The 25,248-nt window shown below is 33.6% G+C and overlaps 1 protein-coding gene across 1 annotated transcript in view; it reads right to left on the reverse strand.

Annotated features, from left to right (window-relative positions):
• Positions 1-551: 551 nt before the first annotated feature.
• Positions 552-25,248, reverse strand: part of PJA2 (praja ring finger ubiquitin ligase 2) — a 65,716-nt gene continuing 41,019 nt past the window's right edge. The window contains exons 6-10 of the mRNA XM_011365151.2: positions 23,998-24,183; positions 19,053-19,164; positions 6,300-6,414; positions 5,805-5,926; positions 552-3,781 (exon numbers count right to left, since the gene is read on the reverse strand). Of these exons, the coding sequence (XP_011363453.1) occupies positions 3,656-3,781; positions 5,805-5,926; positions 6,300-6,414; positions 19,053-19,164; positions 23,998-24,183 (661 nt within the window). The 3' untranslated portion in view covers positions 552-3,655. The remainder of the gene's footprint in view (positions 3,782-5,804; positions 5,927-6,299; positions 6,415-19,052; positions 19,165-23,997; positions 24,184-25,248) is intronic.

A 25,248-nucleotide genomic window follows, 5' to 3' on the forward strand; every position in this document is an offset into this window, starting at 1 on the left:
ATTCTCTTAAGGGAGAATCAGAATGCTAAACTTCCTAAAGCTTCTAAACAAAATGATTACAGTTTTCTGTCTAACTTAATGTGGGCATAGTCAGCACTGTTTCCCCACCTGAAATGGGTCAGGTTTTGAACACTTGGGAAACCACAGAGAATCTCCCTACATAGGTACATTTGATAACACTCTCATACCTGATTTAGAGAAAGCCACTGAAGCACGGTAGGCAGGCATCCATCCTGGAACTTTGAGAGTTTCTGGAGTCCTGAGGGGTGTGGACGTTGGGCTCTGATGAACCTACAGGATTACTAAGGTTGGGCAGGAGAGAGCAGGGACCACTCTTTTAGAGCCATTCCAAAAGGATGTCCATCAACCACTTTACTTTTGTAAAGCTGGGCTCTCTGTCTGGGCCTTATTAGATCACAGTTCAAGGACTATAAAACCATGTGCTCTGGATCCTATTCTAGACTTCTTTAACAGCTGTATTCTTTGCCATTAAACTAAATCCCCCTGGGGGTTAACATTATAGAAGTGATATGACTGTACAATATTAGAAATGAACACTGTGTATATCCTGTTTATTGTTTATGATTTACACAGAAAATAATGGACTGAGTTGTAGAACAATAAACCAATCATTACATTTAGACCTGGGCTTTTGAAAAACTTGCATTCCATTTTAACAGTTCATATATATTTAACAGCTTATATATAAATTCAGATCACAAATAATCTTAAAAGTTAGTTAGCTTAGAGATAAACAATTAAGAAACACAAAAAAACCCACATGGATCTACCTTTAAATATTATCATTCATATAACAAGAAAGAAAAAATGTTTTAAAAAATAAAATTATTAGGTCAAGTCACAACATATAGAGAAATAAGGGAAACAGCATTTTTTATTAATATTTATACTTATTTCTAATTTATCTTCGTATATTCTAAATTTTTTCAAAAGGATCCAAGATATGATCAAAGAATATTTTGGTGTCTGAACTTGTCAGCCTCAGCTTGTTACAGTGAAAATACTAAAAATCTCAATTTCCTTTTTAAAGAATTTTATAAGCCAACTCTTATTCAACTTTTCTCCTTCATAGCAGCTGTTTATAGATTGTAGGGAGCCAAGAATAAAGGACAGAAACAGATGGAAAGCAAAAAGTACAACAGCTATCTTAAGTTCAGCTCTCAACACTGCTGGTTGAGGCTGGAACCAAAACCTCTTAACAACTGGCAGATAATAGCTAAATCTTAACAGGCAAAGAAGAAATACTTTCTTTGGGACAGCTGCTATCTAAAAGAAGAAAACCAAGGTCCCTTAATACTGCCTAAATATAATGTGTGGCTTATTACAGAGAAATCTGTAGCAATGTCCGTTTAACTAGTGTCACAACTGATCAATGTTACTTAAAGAAAACAACGACAAAAAACACACTAGCTACAAATTTCCAGAAACCGAAAACCAAACAAACAAAAACCACCCTAGCTACAAATTTTCACAATATACAGATGAGAATTAATTTTAATCTGATTTGACTTTGACACTAACTGATCATCAATGAAATATAGTATGGAAAGATCACAGAATAGAAAACAAGCAAAGATTAGTTTATACAACAGTGACTATATACATCAGAAGGAAAACATGCCTAGCTAATGCAACATTAAGGCCTGAATGTAAGCATTTCCAAAGTCACAGAAGCCCCAAAGAACCCCTAAGTTACAAAGTCACCACATTACATGCATGCAATGTTCAGTTTTGTTTTACCCATAAAAGGTTACACAGTATTTTGCTGTAAATACCAGACACATTTACAGTATATGCAAAAATTAGAATGCAAGTGTTATGTTCCTTATTTTTAAGCCTCAAGTGTGCCAACAGTGAAAATTCATTTATTTTTAAGAATAACAAAAAGAGATGGAATATAAACACTGAGAAATTACACAAATAAAATGTAATTTTGCATTTGAGAAGTTATATAAATATTCCTTTTACATGTGCAAACTAAATTATCAATATATTATTTGAATGGATGTACACTCGCCATGTGCTTTTACTATTTTACTTGCTCAAATGTGGTTGGTATTCTAACAGCCATCATTCTCTGGTGTTGATATCAAATGACATTCATATGTTAAATATTCCATCAATGTTTGTACTTTATAGCCTGCTGAGTATGATAACCTAAACAGAAAGCTGTGCAATCTGAGTTTGGGGTTATACATCATTTATAAAGATTAAGTTTGTGGGTCAAATTTTCCATAAAAAAAATAAGAAGAAAAGCTGTTTTCCTCACTTTTGTAGAAGCTTTTGAATAGAACTCTTTTAGAGGGTATATCTGAGGTCAGGATCTTCTTTTCTTTTTTAAACAAAGGAAAATAAGAAAAACTGCTACATGTTCAATTCTGTTCACACAGTCACTAGGCAACTTACTCCCTTTTCACTCATGGCTTAGTTTAGCTTAATTTGAAACTATTTTTATTTTAGGTCCAGATGAATAATTTAACCAAAATAAATCAGTGTAAAGAAACAAATACTGATAAATGTAATAATAATCCTTTTAAAGAAATACTTTAAAGAAATAAATTATAACACATTAAGGTTTAGATATGTTGTAAAAAGGTATGGCCAAATCTGTCCTACACCCCATCAATTTTATGCTTTATACAAGTTAGTACAATTAACCTGCTAGTTTTTTAAGGATTCAGATTTTCCTTTAGTATACAAGAGAATGAGTGTTAAAAACACTTTATGCATGTTTTTGAATTTTCCAAAATATTTCAGAACCAAAATTACCTTAAATTAACTATACTCAATATTTATTAAACAAGCGTGCCATGAGTGTTCTGGACCTTCAAGTATAATTTTAACCGAGTAGGAAGGATTTTGGTGAGGCCATATAATTCATCTTATTGTACCAAGCACTGAGCACACTAGATTGTTTGCATGCTTTACTAAGCTCACCTTAAGCACATCCAACATTAAAAGAAAAAATTATTTTACTACCTAACAACCATTTCCAGGGGATTACATTTAAGATTTAAATTTTTTGTGATGCTTTAGCCAGAATTTCAGCCTCTGTCTGGCACCCTAAAAAAGTCCTAATTTTAAACAAAAATGGAAGAAGAGACATCTTCCTAAAAAACAACAAAAAAAACAACCAAAAAAACCAGTATTATGAACCAAGAGGTTTTGATGTAGCAAAAGCAAAGTGACCAATGAAAAAGTATGCTTTAGGATTTTTTTTATTTCCAATGAAACCAAATTTTATTACTGTTGTGATCACAGTCTTCACATTTGATGCAAATAGGAGAGCTTAATCATAATCACTTAGTGGCAGTACATCAGAAAAACCAATAATGTGTGCCACAAAGATGATTATTTCTTCTGGACAGAGTAAACAGCTAAGCTTGACTTTACAATTAATATCAACATATTCAACTAAAAAAAATGGATGTACGGCTTCAACATTCTGCTTGAAAATGTTTAGTACCCCCAGCAAACCTAAATTTAGTTTAGAAAGGTTAATATTCTCTTTCTAAACTATGGCATTGACTATATATAGCATTTTAATATATTTATATATAATTATTTGCACATCAGATTTAGAAGGAATTTGCAAATTTACTTTGATAGACTGATCTCATTCAAGTGTTAAGGTTTAGGGGGCTTCTGCAGTACTGTCATTTGAAGGTGGGGCATCATGATCAGGCTCAGAGGAATCAGCTGCAGATGCTTCGATAACTGCAGGTGGGAAATGACGGCGGCACACAGGGCATGTTCCTGACTGGAGGGAAAAAAAAGTTCACAGTCAATGGAAAGGTCTTAACTGCCACATACATATCTTAATAAAGAAAAAAAATTGTATCATTATCCTAAAAACAAAACAATTAACTTAAAAAAAACAAAAACCACATAGTGAACACAGATTTGTCAAAACAGATGAACCTCACGGACCTTCTTTATAAGCCATGTAATTCCTTTTCAAAAAGATATGGTTCGGTGTTTTCTAATTCAGCAGTCTCCAACCTTTTTTGGCACCAGGGACCAGTGCTCCTATGAGAATCTAATGCCTGATGATCTAAGGTGGAGCTGAGGTGATGATGCTAGTGCTGGGGAGGAGCTGCAAATACAGATGAAACTTTGCTGCTCCCTCGCCCGCCACTCAGCTCGTGCAGTGCAGCCCAGTTACTAATAGGCCACAAAACAATACAGGTCCATGGCCCAGGAACCGCTGTTCTCAATGATAAAACAAATCAACCATAGACCTGGGTGGGAAGTTGGGACAGGGAAAGCAGTTATACTGGTAATATAATATTTTAGGAATGGAAGATATATTATCTGTGATTATCCCTTTGCAAGGCTGTTCTTTTTCCCAGAGAGATTTCCCTGATAGAAGCGGGTTGCAGAAATCACGCTGTTAAAGGTGACAAAGATTTGTATCTTGGGAATCTTCTCCCTAGAGGAAAGGCTTCACGCGAAGCTTTTTCCTGACTGAAAAGAGACTGCAAAGATTATTACCTTGGATTATAGCAAAGTCAATGACAATTCATGGCTGTACAATATATATAATGTTTATAATTCAAGAATTTAATTCTGCAAACATTTACTGAGCACTTATCATATAGACTGGGCCCTAACAGCAACATTTTAGTGTTAGATGAGTGCAGTCCCTATCAACCACATACTATCTGTATAATCTTGTATGAGTAACAATCATTGGAAAATGGGAATAAGAATATATCCTAGACTTATTGTGAAGAATAAATGGGAAAATATACATGAATCATTTAGCAGAGCCTGACACATGGCAGGCACACAAAATACTTGATCCTTCTTAAGGCTTTGATGCTATCACAGAAGTTTAAAGAAACGAGATATTAAGGCTATAAAAAGTGGAATTTAAGCTGGAGCTACCTAGACCATCTAATCTTATAGGTATTGGGGAAAGACCAAACCAGGTTAAGCAAACATCAGCAAATGTATAAGAGATAGGCTGGGAGCTAGATCATAGAAGGCCTTAAAAGCCAAGACAGAAACTTTAGATTTCATAAAGGAAAAGTGAACATTTCTGCATGGGATTTAAAAATCTTAAGTACAGTTTTGACAAAGATAAAATGGCTGCAGAAAGGGAGCAACAACGAAGAAAGAGAAAGGAAAGAAGAGAGGAAGAAGAGGGGAAAAAGAAAAAAAAGAAAAGGAAGGAAGTGGTTGTAGAGAAGGGAGTGATATCCAATAAGCTGGGAAAGTTAATTTGGGAATTTATACTGAACCGCATGTAAATATTCTTTATGCAAAAATAGAGGTCACAGAGATTTAAGTAAAACTTTTTCCTTAAGTAATTCAAACATACTTAAAATTGAGGAGTAAATATTTAAGGACAGCATATAAAAATCTGAATAGGAGACACTTGGTAGATTATTAAACATTTCTCATATACATTTCCAGACACCAATGCAGATTAGCAGAATATCTGTATATTGTTATAGTATTCTGAGTAGTGCCAAAGACTTCTTTGCTTGAGATAATTTTGAAAATACCAAATTTCAGGGATACGTTTAAACATGTTAAGTAGTCAGTGTCATTTATATTGTTTTATAGACAATATTAGAAAAGTAAAATAGTTTGATATTATTAATCTGTAGTCATTAAAAGGTAAACAATTTTTTAATTAAATGGAATTAAACTAAATTAAAAAGTACTCCAAGTATGTAGCTAAATAAAATAGGGTCAAAAGAAACTACTATCATCATTAACTTGCAGGAGAAACTATTAAAATATTAACTTAAAAAACATAATGTAAAACTCACCTTCTGTAGCCAAATTGAGACACAAGGTTTGTGAAAGAAATGGTGACAGGGTAATTCTGTCGCTATATCATCCTTAATATATTCACTGCAACAAATCGGACAGCATAGCTCCTGACCAATAGCTGAAAACAACAAATAATTTGATATATCAATCCCACGAAATTCAATTTAATATTGAAAATCAACATATGAACTCACAGATGATACCTATTAAAGACAAAAGAATCAGATCTTGATGAATAAATTGGGAAACATGTTTCTAATACATGATAATTTGAAATTTGACAAACACTGCTTTTGTAGAAAAGTTGACTCGGGAACATTTGTCCCAGCCCATCACTTAAATAATTAAAAATATCCTTGTACTAGGTGAAAGTTTGCCAGAATCTGGTTTTATAGAAAATCTAATGATAGTATTTTATCTTCTAGGTGCATTGATAACACACTCAAAAATGCAATGTGTCATTCGACATTAGAGATCAACTTTGCCCTTACCAGTGTGATCTTCGAGAACAAGGGTCTCTGGAAGACCTTCGATGCTCTCCTTACTGGCTGGTGGATTGGCCACCTCAACATCTACTGCAAGAGACTCTAAATGTGCCAGGGCAGTCTGAAAAAATAAGTTATTTGTTAGAAAACACTTGAAAACAGTGATAGAAAACTATTTTTTATATCTCCAAAATTACATTGACCATTATGCTCTCTCTTCCTGTTCATTTCTTTTGCTTCAGTCTCCTGCCTTTTCTGCCTCCTTCCAAAAGGAACCATCATCACCACCATCAAAATATCAAAACCACAACCCCTCCCAAAAAATAAGCCCTACTTTTCACAAGTACAATACAAATGTATTTTGTCTCAATAACTATCCACTTGCCCACCATATTTATATTTTCAGAAGAGTGGTTACCTTTCCAACTTATAAGTTCCTGTATATGATCAATAATATAAAAGAATGTAAATATTCTGACAAGTTCAACTCATGAAAGATAAAATATAGCCAACATTAATAAGATGTTTAAGGTTATGAAACCAAATAATGCATTCCTGAATGGCTATATCTACTACTGTCATAGAGTCAGCATACCCACATTACTAACTCACTAATATTACTAAGTTATCTGGGCTGTGAACTCTACTTAGAAGTTCGAAAGTCTGTATAAAGTTACTTTTCAAACAAGGATGGAAAAACCATTAGACCATATGATCACCTAACATTAAGTTGCCCTCATCCTTTTGTAGACTGATTAACCCTTCTGGCTATAATTAGATTAGAATTTTAGATAGGACTTATATTCACAAGACCCAAAAGGTGTAAACAACCCAAGCATCCATCAGCCGATGAATGGATAAACAAAATGTGGTTGGTAAAGTTAAGTATATAGTCACATCCAGAATATTCTTGATACTGTAACATGGTTCTATGTTAATACTTTTGTCCTTTAACCCCTATACTTGAGTAAAGTATAGGGGTTAAAGGACAAAAGTATTAAAAATAAGTACAGCTATAATAATTTGTTAAAGAACACACAATATAAAAATTGGTCAATTGTGACATCAAAACCATAAAAGGGAAAATAAAAGAATAGAGCTTTTGTATGCAATAAAAGTTGTTATCAGCATAACTGTTAAGATGTTTTATGTAACCCTCAAGGTAACTACGAAGCAAAAATCTACATTAAATTCAAAAATGATAAAGAGAAGGTAATCAAAGGCTACGACTATGGAAAATCATAAAGTCATAAAAGAAAGTAGCAAGAGAGAAAGAAAGGAACAAGACAATTACAAAACAGCAAGACAATTAATAAGATGGCATTAAGTCCTATATATCAATAATCACACCTAATGTAAATGGAATAAATTCTCCAATGAAAAGTCATAGAGTGGCTGGATGGATATAAAACAATACCCAACTATACACTGCCTACAAGAGAATCACTTCAGCTTTAAAGACAGGCTCAAAGTGAAAGGACAGAAAAAGATATCCCATGTAAGTTGAAACTGAAGAGAGCAGGAAGAACTAAACTAACATCAAACAAAATAGACTTTAAGCAAAAAACTTTAACAAGAGACATAGAAGATTATTATGTAATGATAAAGGGTCAAGTCATCAAGAGGATATAACAATCATAAATAAATATGCACCTATCATCAGAACATCTAAATATATTAAGTAAATAAAACCAGATCTGAAGTAAGATAACAATATAGTGAGTCAGAGATTTTAATTTTAATACTTCATTTTCAACAACGAATAGACCATTCAGACAGAAAATCAAAAAGGAAACATTGGACTTGAACTACACTTTAGATAAAATAAACCTACCAGACATTAACAACATTCCATACAACAGCAGCAGAAGACACACTCTTCTCAAGTAGATATGTAACATTTTCCAGAACAGATCATGAAACAACTCTTAGCAAACTTAAGAAGAGTAAAATCATACTAACTATGTTTTCTGACTGAATGGAAAGAAATGAAAAATCGTAACAGAAAGAAAACTGGAAAATTCACAAATATGTGTTAATTAAATAACATACTCCTGAACAACTAATGGGTCAAAGAAGAAATCAAAAGATATCTTGAAATAAACAAAAATGGAAACACAACATGTCAAAATTTATAAGATGACAAGCAGTTCTAAGAAGTTGAAAGCAATAAATACCTACATTAAGAAAAAAGAAAGATCTCAAATTAACAACTTTACATCTCAAGGACTAAAAAACAAACAAAAAACAAAACAAACAAACAAAAAAAACAAACAAAGCCAAAGATAGCAGAAAAATAACATCAGAGCAGAAATAAATGGAGACCAGAAAAACAACAGAAAATACCAACAAAATTAAGAGTGGATTTTTAAAAATACAAACAATATTGATAAACTTCTAGCTAGACAAAGAAAAATAGAAGATTCAAAAAAAAATAAAAAGTGAAAGAGGAGACATTACAACTGATACCACAGAAATACAAAGTATCATGAGAGTTATCATGAACAATTATATGCCAACAAATAAGATAACCCAGAACTGGTGTAATTATTAGAAATACACAACTTACCAAGAATAAATCATGAAGAAATAGAACATTTGAATATGTTATAAAATTGAACAAATAATCAAAATTCTTCCAATAAAGAAAAGCTCAGGATTAGATGGTTTCCCTGGGAAATGCTATAAAATATTGGAAAATTAATGCCAATCCTTATAAAACTCTCAAAAAATTGAGAAGGAAACACTCCCAAACTCATTTTATGAGGTCAGCATTACCATGACATCCAAGGCCAGATTAATATACTTAAAAAAAAAAAGAAAGAAAGAAAGAAAAAAAAGAAACTTAAAGCCCAATAACCTTGACAAACATAAAAGTAAAAATCTTTAATAATATACTAGCAAAATGAATTCAACAGCACATTTAAGGATCATACACCATGATCAAATGGGATTTATCCCTGGGAGGCAAGGACAGTACAATATATGCAATTTGATACATGTGATACACCATATTTATAGAATAAAAGCTAAAAATCTTATGATCACTCAATACTTGCAGAAAAAGCATTTGACAAAACACAGCATTCTTTCATGATAAAAACTCTCAACAAATTTCGGTATAAAATAAACATACCTCAACATAATAAAGGTACACATATATGATAAACCCACAGCTAACATCACAATCAACAGTGAATGGTTGAAAGCTTTCCCCAAAGATCAAGAGTAAGACAAGGGTGTCCATTCTCACCACTCCTATGCAACACAGTACTGGAAGTCCTAGACAAAGCAATCAGACAAGAAAAAGGAAAAAGGGCATCTAAATTGAAATGAAAGAAATAAAATTATCTTTGTTTTCAGATAACATCTTATATAGAGAAAAGACTAGATACTAAAGACTTCACCAAAAACTTAAAACTAATCAATAAATTCAGTGAAGTTGCAGGATACAAAATCAATATGTAGAAATCAGTTGGGTTTCTATATGTTAACAAAAAATATCTAAGAAAGAACTAAAGGAAACAATTCCATTCACAATCGTATCAAAAGCAATAAAATACTTAGGAATACACTTAACCAAAGAAGTGAAAGATCTGTACACTGGAAACTGTGTCTTTGATGAAAGAAACTGAAGACACAAATGGAAAAATATCCCATTTTCATGGACTGGAAGAATTAATACTGTTAAAATGTTCAAACTACCTAAAGCAATCTAAAGATTTAATAAGATGCCTATTAAAATTCCAGTGGCATTTTTCATAGGAATTGAAAAAACAGTACTATAATTTGTATGCAACAAAAAAACTCTGAAAAACCAAAGCAAAGAAAATAAAAGCTGGAGGCATCACATTTCCTGATTTCAAACTATACTGCAAAATTAGAGTGATCAAAACAGTATGGTATTGGCATAAAAACAGATCAATGAAAAAGAATCAAGAGCCTAGAAATAAACTCTGGCATATACAGACAACTAATATTTGATAAGGGGGCCAGAAATACTCCATGGGGAAAGAATAATCTCTTAAATAAATGGTACAGGGAAAACTGTATGGCCACATGCAGAAAGATAATCACATGGATAAATCTGTACCCTCTAGTTTTTTATCACTCACAAAAATTAACTTAAAATGGATTAAAGACTTAAACATAAGACCTGAAACCATAAAACTCCTAGGAAAAAATACTAAGGAAAAGTTCCTTGATATTGGTCTTGGCAATGATTTTTGACTATGATAACAAAATCACAAGCAACAAAAGCAAACAAAAATAACTCTACATCAAACTAAAAAGCTTATGCACAGCAAGGAAAACAATCAACAAAATGAAAAGCCAATTTACAGAACTAGAGAACATATTTATGAATCACATATCTGATGAGGGGTTAATATCCAAAATATACAAGGAACTCATATTTCAATAATAAAAATAATCTATTTAAAAAATGGGCAGAGGAAATGAATAGACATTGTACCAAAGAAGATAGACGAATAACAATCAGGTCCATGAAAAAGTGCTCAACATCTCTAATTATCAGGGAAATGCAAAACAAAACCACAATGAGCTGCCACTTCAAATGTGTTAGAATGTCTACCACCAAAAAGGCAAGTAATAACAAGTGTTGGTGAAGCTGTAGATACAGGAATCCTTGTGCACTGTTGATGGAAATGTAAATTGGTACAGCCACCTTGGAAAATAGTAGAAAGTACCTCAAAAATAAAAAACAGAACTATCATACGATCCAATAATTCCACTTCTAGGTATATATGTAAAGTCAATAAAGTCAGGATGCTGAAGAGATATCTGTACTCCCATGTTCACTACAACACTATTCACAATAGCCAAGATACAGAATCAATCTGTTCATCAACAAATGAATGGATAAAAAGATGTAGTATATATACATGATGAAATATCATTCAGCCATGAGAAAGAAGGAAATCCTGTCATTTGTGACAACATGGATAGACCCTAAGGGCATTATACTAAATGAAATAAATCAGACAGAAAAATACAAATACTGTCTGATGTAATTTATAGTGAAATCTAAAACAGGTGAATTCATAGAAACAGAGAGTAGAATAGTGGCTATGGGGCTGGGGAGTGGGAGAAATGGGGAGATGCTGATCAAAGGGTACAAATTTCCAGTTTTAAAATGAATGAGCTAAGGGGATCCACTGTATAGCATGGTGATTATAGTTAACAATACTGTATTATACATTTGAAAGTTACAAAGAGAATAAATCTTAAACATTACAAGGAAAGAAATGGTAATTATGTGAGGTGATGGAGGTGTTAACTAATCATACTGTGATAATGACTTCACAACATGTAAGTTCATCAAATCAACACACTACACGCCTTAAACTTACACAATATTATGTCAATTATATCTCAATAAAGCTGGAAAAAATGTGGTGTATATAAGCAATGGAATATTATTCAGTCTTGAAAAGGAAGGAAATTCTGACACATGCTACAAAAACATAGGTGAACCTTGAAGTTATTAGGCTAAGTGAAATAAGCTAGTTACTGAATTATGTATTATGATTCTACATAACTGAGGTACCTAAAGTAGGAAAAATCAGAGACAAAAAGTAGAATGGTCGTTACCACAGGCTGGGGATAGAAGGAAATGAGGAGTTATTGTTTACAGTGTGCTTAATGCCACTTAACTATATACTTAAAATGGGTAGAATGGTAAATTTTACATTTCTGTGTACAGTGCCACAATTAAAAAAACAACAAAAAAAACCAAAAAAAAAAAAAAACCACTGGGCTTACCAGCTAAGAATAATCTGCCTTATAACAGCTAACACTGTGTGTTCTTGTGGATGGCAAACGTAATCTTTTGTATACTCGGGATCTAGCCTTGATATTTTAGCAATGAATTATGTTTTTCCAAAAAGGATTTGAGATGACTTACAAAAGAGGATAGGGCCAAGGCCAAAGCAAAGTCAGGAGAAAGCAAACAAGGTTTATCAATGAGAGTTAATAAACATAATACTGAAAATACTGACTCTGGAATTGCAGAGATTATGTATTAAGAAAGTAGTGTGCCAGTAACTGGATTATTGCCTCTCAGCTCTAAACTAGCCTTTCATTTCTGCTCTGTGAAAATAAATCTGGGCCTTTTAAATACTTTCCTTTGTCATCTAGCAAAATCTTAGGCTTGTCAGAGGAAGGTGCTGGAGAGACATCACAGAAGGAAAGGGAAGTGCTTCTTTGTTCTGTTGGGCTTGCTGGGCAGGTCCCTAAGTGTAGAGGCTTCCCTATTGTGGGCTTCTGCAACACAGATGGCGTTTCCAGCACCAGGCTCCTCCAGTGTGGGTGGCTTCTCCAGGGCCTGGCTCCAGAGGCATATGCAGTTTCTCCAGTGCCTGACAGCAGCAGCATAAGGTGGCCAGTAGCTTCCCCGGCACCCATCTTGGGTGGTTTTGTAGCAGAGCGCTTCCAGTTAGTCACCTCCCTGTGAACAGCTTCTCCATCACTCCAGAAGGCAGATTTTTGCCAAATTCCAGAGGGCAGACTTCCAGCAAATTCTGCCAGCATAGCAGCACAAACACTTCTCTAAGAGCCATGGCTGTGTCCTCCCCAACAGTCAGGATCTCAGCCCTAGGGGGTGGGGAGGTAGAGCGCTCTATCTCAGTCCTAAGGCAATTCTTTAAATCTGCCATTCCTGTATTCTTTATAATTCACTTTATTTTCTAGTAGGCAATCCCTCACTATTCTAGAGTCTCCTGTTATAGTTGATAATTTTTTATATTAAGCTTATCCTGTTCAAATTATTGTTTTCTCTCTTGTGATTGAGACCAGTCTGATACAGAAGTGGAATCAGGTATGGTCCCATGAAGCAAGAATGGGACAGAGGGATTGGTTTGGTTAGGCCTTTGGGCTGGAGCTCAGTGCTGAGACAGGAAGGGGTGCTATCAATCCGTGGCCTGTAGAGGCATCCCAATTAATCAAACTATCATTGTGGTTGACCGCAATGAAGTGTCAGCTAAAGATGTGTCTTGGGAGCCCAGATGGCTTCTGCACTTGACCTTATGGCAGAGATGACTATAAAAATTGTGATGTGAGATGGATCCTTTAGGTGTCTCCGCACACTTAATTAAGAGATAATGACAAACACAGGCCCATTAACTTTAAGAGTGAAACATAGTATGAGAACCAGAAATGTCCATGATAGCCCTAAAAAAACTCTTATTTCTGAAAATCAGACATAAAATTTAATTACTGAATTGCTGAATTAAAATGAGAATTCCATTATCAGTCTTGTCAAGTTTTTCAAGTTTTACCATTGACTGGTTAAAGAACAAAATTCTGAAACTTAGAATGGGGACATCTGGTTGTACTAAGTTAAAACAGACTACAGTTGACTTGAACAATGCAGGGGCTGACTCCCATGCAGCAGAAAATCTGTACATACTTTTGACTCCCCAAAAGGTTAATGAGTAATAGCCTACTGTTGACCACAAGCCTTACTGGTAACACAGTTCATTAACACATATTTTGTATGTTATAAGTATTATACACTGTATTCTTACAATAAAGCTAAAGAAAATGTTATTAAGAAAATCATAAGGAAAACACATTTACAGTATTGTACTGTACTTATCAGTATAAAACTTTGTCATTTGCTTAGAAGATGAAAATATCTGCGTATAAGTGGAAATACAGTTCAAACACGTGTTGTTTAAAGGTCAACCGTATTTTGAATCCCCAAATCACTGAGCCTTCTTTTAGCAGTAGAAATAGCTTACTCTCTACTGACCAGCCTTTCTCTACTTAAAAATTATGTGATAATCTCATTTAGAGCATATATCTTAGTACTTCCATGCCCCGCAGTAAAGTTACCAGAAAACTACAGCAGCCAAAAAAGGCAAGATAATTGAGGACACAGACTCTCTTCAGGAATGTAGGTTCGGGTCACTCCACCAAGTAAAGAATCCTAACTAGCTGAGATCCTTGCTAAAGGAAGGAAAATTAGAGAATAAGTTGCGAAAGAAGGAAACCATAGCTATTAACTATAGCCTTCGACCAAATACAGAAACAAGGACTAGTAGCTTTGCATATTTCCTATTTGCTTGTTATATATATTTATTTGTATGTGCTATTTTCTTTTTTTCTCCCATTTTTTTCATCCAGCAGTTAACTTTATAATTTAATCTTTATATAAAAGAATATTTAGTGTGACTGACTGAATTTGTGGAGTAATTAATATAGCCAGCAACAGATACAATGATTCTGGGGACTGTTCATCTGCTCATTCTGGGGAAAGAGTGAAAACTTCATTTGCAAGGATAGCTATATTTTGTTAGGTAGAAATATAGTTGTACTGTTGTTGGATGGGAGTTCGAATGTGTGTAGAAAGGTATATACGGAATCCAAGCAGTCAAAGGGATGACTGGTTCTAGTTATCCATTACTGCTATTCAGATTCAAATTCACTATTTTTGTCAGCTCTGTGAAAATGGATTTGGGCCATTTAAATATTTTCCCTTCTGACATCTGCCATGTTGTGAAACTCTGTTCACAGAGGACACTGAAGAGACACCACAGGAGGAAAACGCTTGGCTTCTGATCCCCGAGTGACAGGCGTCTATGGCACGCACGGCTTTCGCCAGCAGCACTCTTGCAACGTGCACAGCTTCTCCAGTGTCTAGCTCTCGTAATGTATGAATTCAGAAACACCCAGTGGCCAGGTATTTTTAGTAGCCCCCTTGGACAGTTCTGTATCAGAGTGCTTACAGTTAGACATCTCCCTATGAAGAACTTTCCCTAGCACCCAACGTGGCTGATTTCCAGCAAGTTCTGCCAGTGTAGCACCACAGTGAATTCTCTGCCATTCATTAAGCCACAGCTGTGCCACCTTCATCAAGGTCTGGATCCCAGCCCTGGAGTGGAGCAGTGGTGACTCTTCCTTAGGTGATCTTAGCCCTATAGGCAGTGGCTGCTCCTTATATATGCCTTTTCTATATTCTTTATAATTACCTTTATTCCCTTCTAAGCAATCCCTGTTACTCTAATCTCCTGTTATAGTTAATAATTCTTTATATTAAACTTTCCCAGCAAGAGACAGAAAATGTAAAGAGCCTGTTAGTTGTCCCTTCATTCTCACATAATTATAGACATGAATCTCCTCCAATTCCTTCTCAAGAGAGACTCTGCAGGAACTCATTTGTGCTACACATAAAAAGAAAGGATACTACTGACAGTAAGTTCCATTTTGAGAGGTTATTCCAGGTTAACTATGCTTTGATATGTTTGTCTCAATGGGTTTACTATTCCTTTCTGATGATTATCTGCACATTTGCAGTGCTAATAAACGCCTGGAATTTTATATATGTAAAAATAATTTACTGCCTCAGTACAAACATTTTTAAAGATAATCTTGGATCACTTATAAGCAGCAAGAGCAAGAAAGACCATTTTATAGCCACTGCAATGAAAATCTATAAAGATGCAATTAATTTATCTATATCTTAAGAAGAACAAAATAAATTCAGAAGTTAGTCCAAGTGTTAGAAAGAAAATGAAATAGCCTAAATAGCCTAACTGGAACATATGTAGGTTTAATGTAACATAATCCTTTGTCAGCATAAAATTTAATTTCTAAAGAATAAGAGAATTTCATTTTTAAAGAATGAAGATGTATAACAATTAAATACTAATTCTGAACAACCACTGAATCTAAATTTAATAGATGATTACCACCAGCTGGCTGAATGCTGATGTGAATATATCTTCGAATATAGCCATTTACTGACAGCTTTTTGCTAAGTGCTTAAACACAATCTCGTAATAACCCACAAAGTGACCTTTATCATTCCCATTTTGTAGACAAGAACCTGAAACTTAAAGAGGTTAAGTGAACTGTCCGAGGTCACACGGCCTAAATGAATCAAACTCAGAAGTCCATGTTCTTATCTCATGTACAACCTTCTTACACCTCAGTGTACATGACGTACTCTGTAAGTATGGACTTTCCAAGGAATCCAAGGGCAAGGGGAGTCTCAAGACACTCAATTTCAATTAACTTTATTATATAGTCTTTTCTCAAACTAGTATGCTTAAGGCTGCATCTGCAAAGTATCATGCTGGTTCTCAAAGAAGTACATTCTTCTTTGTACTTTTCCCCACTTTATAAATAAAAGCATACTTCTTACCCATTCAAAAGAGCAATCTGAAATATTTAGGTCAAACTGAACGTTAATGACTGGACAACAAATCTTTGTAGATGGTTTCTAATCCTCTGATTCCAAAAAAATTGGAGAATCTAAACAACTTATTAAGTTGATGTAATCATAGCAAATTGATCAAAGAGGAATTGAGTGACAATGCTATGATAAATGCCTTCCATCCCTATCAATTTATGAGAACAAGGTTTCTCAAGTTTATATTCATGAAGATGAAAAAGCAAAATTGATGCTGAACTGTCAGATTTTAGGAATAAATAAAATTCATTCATTAATTAGAAAGGAAAAAAGCTTTCATCTCATTGAGATATTTTACCAGTAAAATTTTACTTTGTTTAAATAATTATTTATCAAAATTTATGTTTGTTTTTAACTAGTTAGCTACTTACAATTTTACCTCAATCTAAACCTATTTTCTTACATTTAAATTCTTGAACATACTCTTACTGCAATGAGATATGATAGGGTAAACAATATGACTTAGAATTTACGCTAAAAAATTTTAATGTCAACATAAACATGTGCAAATGGATACTTTTTTCTCTCAAATTTGTTTGGGAGTGTGTTAAAAGCTTTAATATTGTTTTGAACAGTGAAAAATCTTCAATATTTTCCCCTATTCTCATTCAAATTTGAGACATGGCAATGAGACAAATGTCTATTGCCACTATTTTCACCAATAGCCACAACCTGAAAAGAAAGATCAGTCTAGTATTGGAAAAATACAGAAATAAAAACAACTACTCCCCCAAAGAGTTAGGGCTGCTTGAGAAAAAACAAGTTAAAGCACTGCTTGTCTTATTTGTTTTTGTTTGATTTAAAGACTTGTGTGAAACCTAAAAGGAAAAATAATAAATTATAAATTATTTCAGCTTCATTTTTCAAGATGATGAAATAAATGCATATTAGGCACACAAAAATAAAGATTTCTAGAGAGTGATAGGAAAATGGAACTGTATTTATTCTCTAGAGGTGAAACATGATTCAACTTCAAATAAAATAAAGCAGAGCACTAAATCTGAGGAAACCGTTAAGCTGTGAGGAAGGGAGACACTGGATGCTATTAATCAGAAGCAGGACAGATGTGTAACAGTAACTGAGAGTGGCAGTGCCACTGGGTTCCCTAAGAGCAGAAGCCAATAAACTCTTCTAAACTGGGAAATACTGTAATTTTAGGCAAATTGGCAGGATGTCAACTTTAATTTATATGCACATACAGGTAGCAATCACTATTCAGTGGGGACTGCAAGTTCCCTGGACATACCACGTTCTTTCTTGACTCGTGTCTTTGTCAGTTCTGCTAGTGTCTTTTACCTGGCATGACCTACAACCAATCTCTCTGGCTCTTCTTTCAATATTCCAATCAAAATGTCACATTTCCCGTAGTAACAAAAAAATAAAACTTTTATTTAATTCTCAAAACTTTTTTTTTTTTTTTAACGATATCTCATATTGTAGGAAACCATAAAAACCACTATCATAAGAATGGAAAACACTTTAAGCACTGTGAAACCAGACTCTAGAATAGATATATTCTATAGTGGTCGCTTAAAATTATTTTAACTTAAAGAAGTTAGTGATCTTTAGTCTTTATATATTACACTTCTGATTTAAGTTATAGTGCTGAGACCAATAATCTCCATGGACAATTACATACACATAAAAAAAATGATGCCAAAGCAGAGTTAATTTAAGTGCGTGTATGTGAGCATGCATCTGTGTGTGTAGACAGACAGGTCAGTTTGTCTCTATCTACCTACCTATTATCTAATTTATGAATCTAAACTGGACTTTGTAATCTCAGAAAATTTCAGGATAAAATGCTATTATAATCTCACTGAAAGTCCCATCATTTTGTTCTCTCACTTTTGACTCAGTCATGTTATTACTGTTCCTCTACTTTGGAAACAGTATTTTAAAGACAGACTTCTTATAATGAAATCCACTAGTGCAGTGCAAGTTCCCTAATGTGAAAATGCTTGGGCTTTTGACCTAAGGCAAATACAATTACAAACAAGTTTTTGTGTTTTAGTCAAGTAAGGAAAAGAAGGCAAGACAAACCTGGGAACCAAATGTGCTACATTTATTAAAGTATGTATATGTTTATGGGAATGAGGTGGACTACATTTTCTAACTGCATTAAGCAGCAAAACAGTATTTAGCCAGGAGAACAAAAAAAAAGGAAGTGATTTATAATATATTCTTAGAGATCTTCAATTTTCAATTTCATTTCACAAATATACCTGTGCATGTGTGTATAAAATATTCAGATTCACAGACCCATATAATTCAATAGAGGAAAAGCGTATATTCTAAATGTAAGCAAAACATTTTCTGTTCTATAGTAAAAATTGGGATATACTGCAATTTTAGGCAAATTGGCAGGATGTCAACTGTAATTTATATACATATACTGGTGGCCATCACTATTCAGTAACTGTTATTAAATTGATGAGAAAATTATTCACCTTTTCTTAAGGGCAGTTAAAAAAAAAAACTTTAGTTTTTATCATTTTGCATCCTACCAACTTATACACGGGGCATCAGAGTCACTAAAATACCTCCATAGCCTGGGCTAAGCGTTCTTCTAGTGCCATGTAGGTGAGGAACTGAGGATCCACATAAGAAATAGCTTCAGCAACTCCTAGTCCATCCGCAAAGCCATCAAACAGACTGAAAAAAATAAAAATAAAAAAACACACACACACACACAACCATGACTTGGGAAATCTTTATAATGAAGACATAATTATATTAGCATACTATAAATATACTACAAGCAGAAAACCTTAAAATATTCTAATATAAATCCTGTGAGGGGCAGGAGAAACCCAATATAAAAAAAGTTCAAGTAATAAGCATAAGGAGTTTAGACACCACTACCTCTCCCAAAAAGCCGCCAAAACCAATGCATAAAGTTTGTAGGGAAATGTGCTTTTCATGCTACTAGTTCTAACTCTGGGAACTGCTATAAGCTGGGATAAAGGTAGTACTTTTCCCTCCTAAATGTTTCCCATATATTTCCCCTTCTGTTTTTCTTTTCTTAGTTTCCGATCTAAATTTAGGTGAGAATATGATAAATAGAATTATTGCATTTATTTTACTTCTACCATTAGTCAAAGCCTTTTTTCTTCTCTTACCTTGTACTGCTTAATTACTTTGGGCTTAAAAATATTTGATTTTCTCAAGTCTTTTTTATTAATCCCTCTTCTAAAAACTAGGCCTCTTCCATTATTATTCAGCTTGAAAGATATTTAGTTCCCAACTGCTCATGTTTGCTTTTTTCCCTAAAAGAGGTTGTAAGCCTCTTGAAAAGAAATATTATATGTCTTCATCTGGTGCTAATCTCTTTTCTCCACACCTGGACATACAGATTCTTCCTTGTCCTCTAGTCTTAGAAATACTAAGTATTTCAACATTTGGAAACCATAAACACGTCCTCAGTCCTCTTCTTTTTAATCTTCTCCTTTGGAAGTTATATTCGAGTCCATTTTTCAATTATGCTCTCTACAGGTAATTCCTAAACCTCTACCTAATTCCAAATTTCCTCTTAAGCTCTTGACCTATGTTTTTAGTTTTCTGCAGGGCACTTTACCTCAATGAACTCCCACCACCTCAAATCCAAGAATCTCCAAAATTAGTTTATTTTGTCTACCTAAAAGCAAACTTCTGTTGACTTCCATGTTCCTATCAGACATTGTAATAAGAAACATCCAGTTACACAAGCTAGCTCAAAACAGTTTTAATGTCAATCTTTGTGTAATCATTAAAATTAAAAACCTATTGTCAAGAGAAACAATAATATGTAGCATATATTACAGTAATATCTAGAAATCAGCAGATATATGGCACAAAGGAACAGACATTCTCATACGATCACAGATTTTGGAATTAGAATTAAAACTAAGAATTAGTGAATTAGTGAATCCAACCTCCCTTGCATTACTAGACCTCCTTCATCTAGCAGTGAGATGTACTGCAAAGAGGAAGAGCCCTGGTGACAGTAAGACAGGAATTTAACTTCACATTTAACTGAGTCATAGTTACACGATGTGAAAATTTTAAAATAAATGAGTAGATGTACTACAGTGCCTAGCACAGAAATGGCACCAGAGTAGACATTTGAGAAATAGTGGAATCATTCTCTCCATATGAAAAATACACTGCTTTCCAAGGTGGTAGGTGCCAGTGTGGAAAAGCCCTGTTAGAAGTCTAGACACTCAAAGCATGATGTCTGGTTGTAATTTGTTCACTGCAGAATAATCAGCTAATATTAAAATTCTAGTATCATTCATTTGGCAATCACCATGGTAATAACTGCTTCATACAAGAATCGCTAATGATACTAAAACTACTGGTAGATAGAAGTTTGACAGTTTGAAAAGAAACTGATTATTTGTATTTATAAAGTCTCAAAGTATCTTCCCACTGGATACCTATTAATTATAAAAAGAAAAATGGCAACTGTACAGTGAAGCAATCTGAAAGACAGCCATCTTAACCAAGTGATCAGAATTAAAATCACCGGTAATGGGACAATTCAACATAATGTGTCTTCTGATATGAACTGAGAAGAACAAAACATCACTTCTATGGTGCTCCTGTTAACTCGAATCTACTCTTTCTATCAGATAACCCCAACTTAAGAAACATTCTACAAATGACCTGACAGTTTCAAAAACGTCAAGGTTCTGAAAGACAAAGAAAGACTGACAAAATGCTCAAGATTAAGAGACTAAAGAAACTTGGTACACAAATACAATGAGTGGTCCTGGATTGAACTAAAAAAATTTTCTCTAATGACATCAGTGGGATAACTATAGAAATTTGAATAAGGTCTGTAGATTAGGTAATAGTACTGTATCAGTGTTAATCTAATTTTGACAATTTTACTGTTACATTTATGGGTAAAGAGGCATCATGTCTGCAACTTACTCATAAATGAGTCAGAAAAAATACTATAAATAAAGAGAATATAGTTATTAAAAAATAAAGAAAAAAATAACACAAATGTGGTAAATGTTAACATTTAGGGAATCAGTAAAGGATATATGGGAATTCTTTGCATTATTTTTGCAATTTTTCTGTAAGTCTAAAATAATTTCATAATAGTTTAAAACATTATTATACCATGGTTATATCCAAACAAAATTAATTTCTTACAACTTTATTAGGTTAACAATTATAACCCCAATTTCTTGCAGGAAGACAAAGTAGTTAAGTAGTTATCAAAGAATAAATAAATGGTTCAGCTGGGATTTGTCTAAATCCCAAGCCCACGTTTTTTCCACATCAACTCCTACCACACCAATTTATGAAATACCTTCTTGGTATCCTACAACACTTCTGTGACTTTACTAAAACAAATAAACTTTTGATAGGGATTTTTCAATTTTCCTTTAAACTAAAATAAAATACCAAAAGCTTAAATTTTTTTTCTAAGTAGCTGTAAAACTGAAAAAAAGGTGTCAAATTTTGGCTTTAGAGATAAGGACTGCTGCTGTTTGCATGTCTTTTCCTTTTAGTTGTCAAAATGACGTGCTATTTTAATATGAACATCAAACCATATTTTCACCTTATCAACCTTCAGCTAGCATCAAATACAGTCTCCTATAAGCAAATAATGAGGTGTTGCCATATCTAGATAAAATTAAAAAATTTTGTCTTAAAAATCAATGGCAAAATGCTTTTCATATTAAAAAAAAAAACTACCTTTAAGCTTCCCCAATTTGGGGACCATTAGAATCTAAAATCTTAACACAACAGCCATATCCAGAAAGATAGTCAATTAATTAGAACCTAAGAATTTTCAAATTTAAGTTAAAATTGTATTTAATAAAGGCCTCAATTATTCATTCAAATTTTTATGTGGAACAACCCTTTTAAAAGTTTAGAAATATATATCAAGATCTTTAAAAATATCACATTTTTTAGTAATATCATCTCTATGAATCTGTCCTAAAGAAATAACTTCAAGTACAGAACCCAGTTTATAGGGGAGAAAAGTTCACTGCACTATTTCAATGGGGAAATGGTCAATTAAATTTTAGTGCATCTACATAATGGAGCTGTAAAAAATTATTCTTACAAAATTTTGAAAATGTGCAACAGAAAAAAATATCCTCCTCTGAAACCATAATTGCCTCCCAACATGTGCAGTTGATGCTTAACAGACAATTCTGTCATCTGCTGAGTTCTTTGAGGAATGGCTTTGTATAATGGAGATGTAATACATCAGAATAAACAAAAAGTTCAGTAAAAGGGTAATAGGCAGACATAAGAATGGGAAGAAGAGAAGAGAGCATCAAGATCAGCAAGACTAGGACTAGGTGAAGCCACTAATTTTCCATAATGTTTGGGAAGCCAGAAAATGCGTTTTGGAGAGTTAGGATGTTTAATACAGAAATACAAATTATTTGTGTGGCTGTGATAACAATCCATTTCTACTTCCACAAAATGGTCAGTAAAAATCTGCTCTGCACATATAATTTTCCCCGCTAAGGAGTGAGAATAGGAAATGGTAAGGAGGATTTCAAGGAGATGCTGAGCTTTGTATTTGGAATGATTTGGAGAAGCACAAAGTAGCTAGACACACAGAAAGAGAAACTGAAGACATATAGGAGGCCTTTAAAACGTAAGAAATATGCAGTTATTAGAGGATATAACCGAGTTATTCTTATCTTTATTATTCTTATCTTTTTAAGTCTTATCTTTAATTTTCTGTAATGATATTTTAACTGGCAAAACAAGATAAAGTTTTAAAAATATATATGTGCAGAGATGGAAACAAAGGTAGTACCAAGCCATATCTTTTTCAGAAAAAGTAACAAAAAGGGATCACTTGGAACAAACATTCTTTCTTCATCTCCTTAATTAGCTGCTCTAAAGGGCTACTACACACCTGAAAGATACATCTAACTTGATAAACCAAAACACTTAAATTCTAACCATTATATCATGAGACATAAAAATTGCATAATCCACTTAATTTATATGCTACTTTTATTTGAAGCAATTTTTTGCCAGCATAAATTTAATACTTTCCACATTTCAGGGAAGCGACAATTATTCTTTCCATTTTGCATTTAAATACATAAAGAAAGAAAACTATATTCTTATGATTCTTCTGATTCAATCACGGATTTTGAAATTCTGCACATAATATTCAGGACCTTTTTCTTTTAAAGGATTATACTAAGTACTACATTTAGCATATAAAGCTAAATTTAAAAGTGGGAAACCTCAATCCATGAGCATATAATTCACTAGGATATAAGGTGAGCTTCAAGAGAGCTAAAGGTCAAAGAAGAAAGAGGTCACTGACTGGAATAAGTAGGAAGGAGTCCATGTAGGAAGAGACATCTGAAATGAGCTCTGGAGAGGAAGACTGACAAATGGGAAAATAATACCTCTAAGCTATAAGAGATTCAGTTTTCATAATTTACAGTCATGAACTAATTCTACTCAATGAACAATTAAAGATGGCAATAACACTGTGTTACATACCTCCAGTCCACATCTAAGTCTTCACTCACACTGGAATCATCCTCAAGGTTATTGTTACCATCCAGCATGAAAGCTTCTGGCTGTGCAAATTCATTGGCAGGCTCATTTCCCTCATCACTGCTGCTTTCATTGACTTCACTGTACTGTAACCAAGGAATTTCTCCCTCTTCCAAGGATGTCTGTTCCCTAACACAAACATTTTAAGAAAAAAATATTATTTTGAAACACATCATAAAATTGTTCTTTAGAGTTCTATTTAGTCCAAGTCTTCCTGTGAGTTCTAACCTCTTGGTACTTATATGATTTTTAAAATCTGTTTTAACTATAAAAATATTTAATAGGGAAGCAAATGTGTTATAAGGTCACATGTATGCATAAATAGCTCCTTACTACGTAAGAACCTATTTATTTGATATATGAATGCTCTAATCTCCTATATTTCCTTTTTTTGCAGGAGAAAAAATACAGAAAAATTCACCCTAGACAATTGGAATTTTTAAACACTGATCTTGAATAGTTTCCCTTCACAGTTAAATAAAATTCAAATTCCTCGACCTGGCTTACAAATCCCTACATAATACATGCATCCTCCTTGGCCCTCTTCTCCAACTATCTCTCACCACTTTTCCCCTCATTGACTATACTCCTACTATTATTTCTACTCTTGAACACATGGAGATCATTTCTACTTTGGGGCCATTTCCTCTACCTGAAACGTCCTTTCACCAGATTTTTACACAGCTACTCCCTCCTTGATATTCACATCAGAGTAAATACCACTTCTTCAGAAAGGCCTGCCTTGACCACTCATTTTAATTAAGTCTCTAGTCATTGGTTATCAAGTCACTCTGCTTATTTTCATTATAGAACTTACTTTTACTTATCATTTTATCTGTTTATTGTCAATCTCTCTCCTACCAGAAAATAAGCTCACAGGGACAGGAACAAACAAATCCAGATAAATATGGTCCAGATAAAATAAAGAAGAGATAAAAGAAGCATCTCAAAACAGTGGAGATAAAGGTTATTCAATAAGTGATACTGGAACAACTGGGTACCCACCTGAAGGAAAGGAAGTTATATTCTGTCATTATTTACCCTTAAATAAATTACAGATCTACTCTTTAAAAATGCATTTGTATCCTCCCCTAGCACTAAAATAATAAAAATACTAAAAGAATCACTAGAGAAATCTTTGCAAAAACATGTGTCATTCTAAGTATGATTCAAAACCTTAAAGCCATAGACTGA

This window comes from Pteropus vampyrus, unplaced genomic scaffold (genome assembly GCF_000151845.1).
Source record: "Pteropus vampyrus isolate Shadow unplaced genomic scaffold, Pvam_2.0 Scaffold106, whole genome shotgun sequence".
NCBI lineage: Eukaryota > Metazoa > Chordata > Mammalia > Chiroptera > Pteropodidae > Pteropus > Pteropus vampyrus.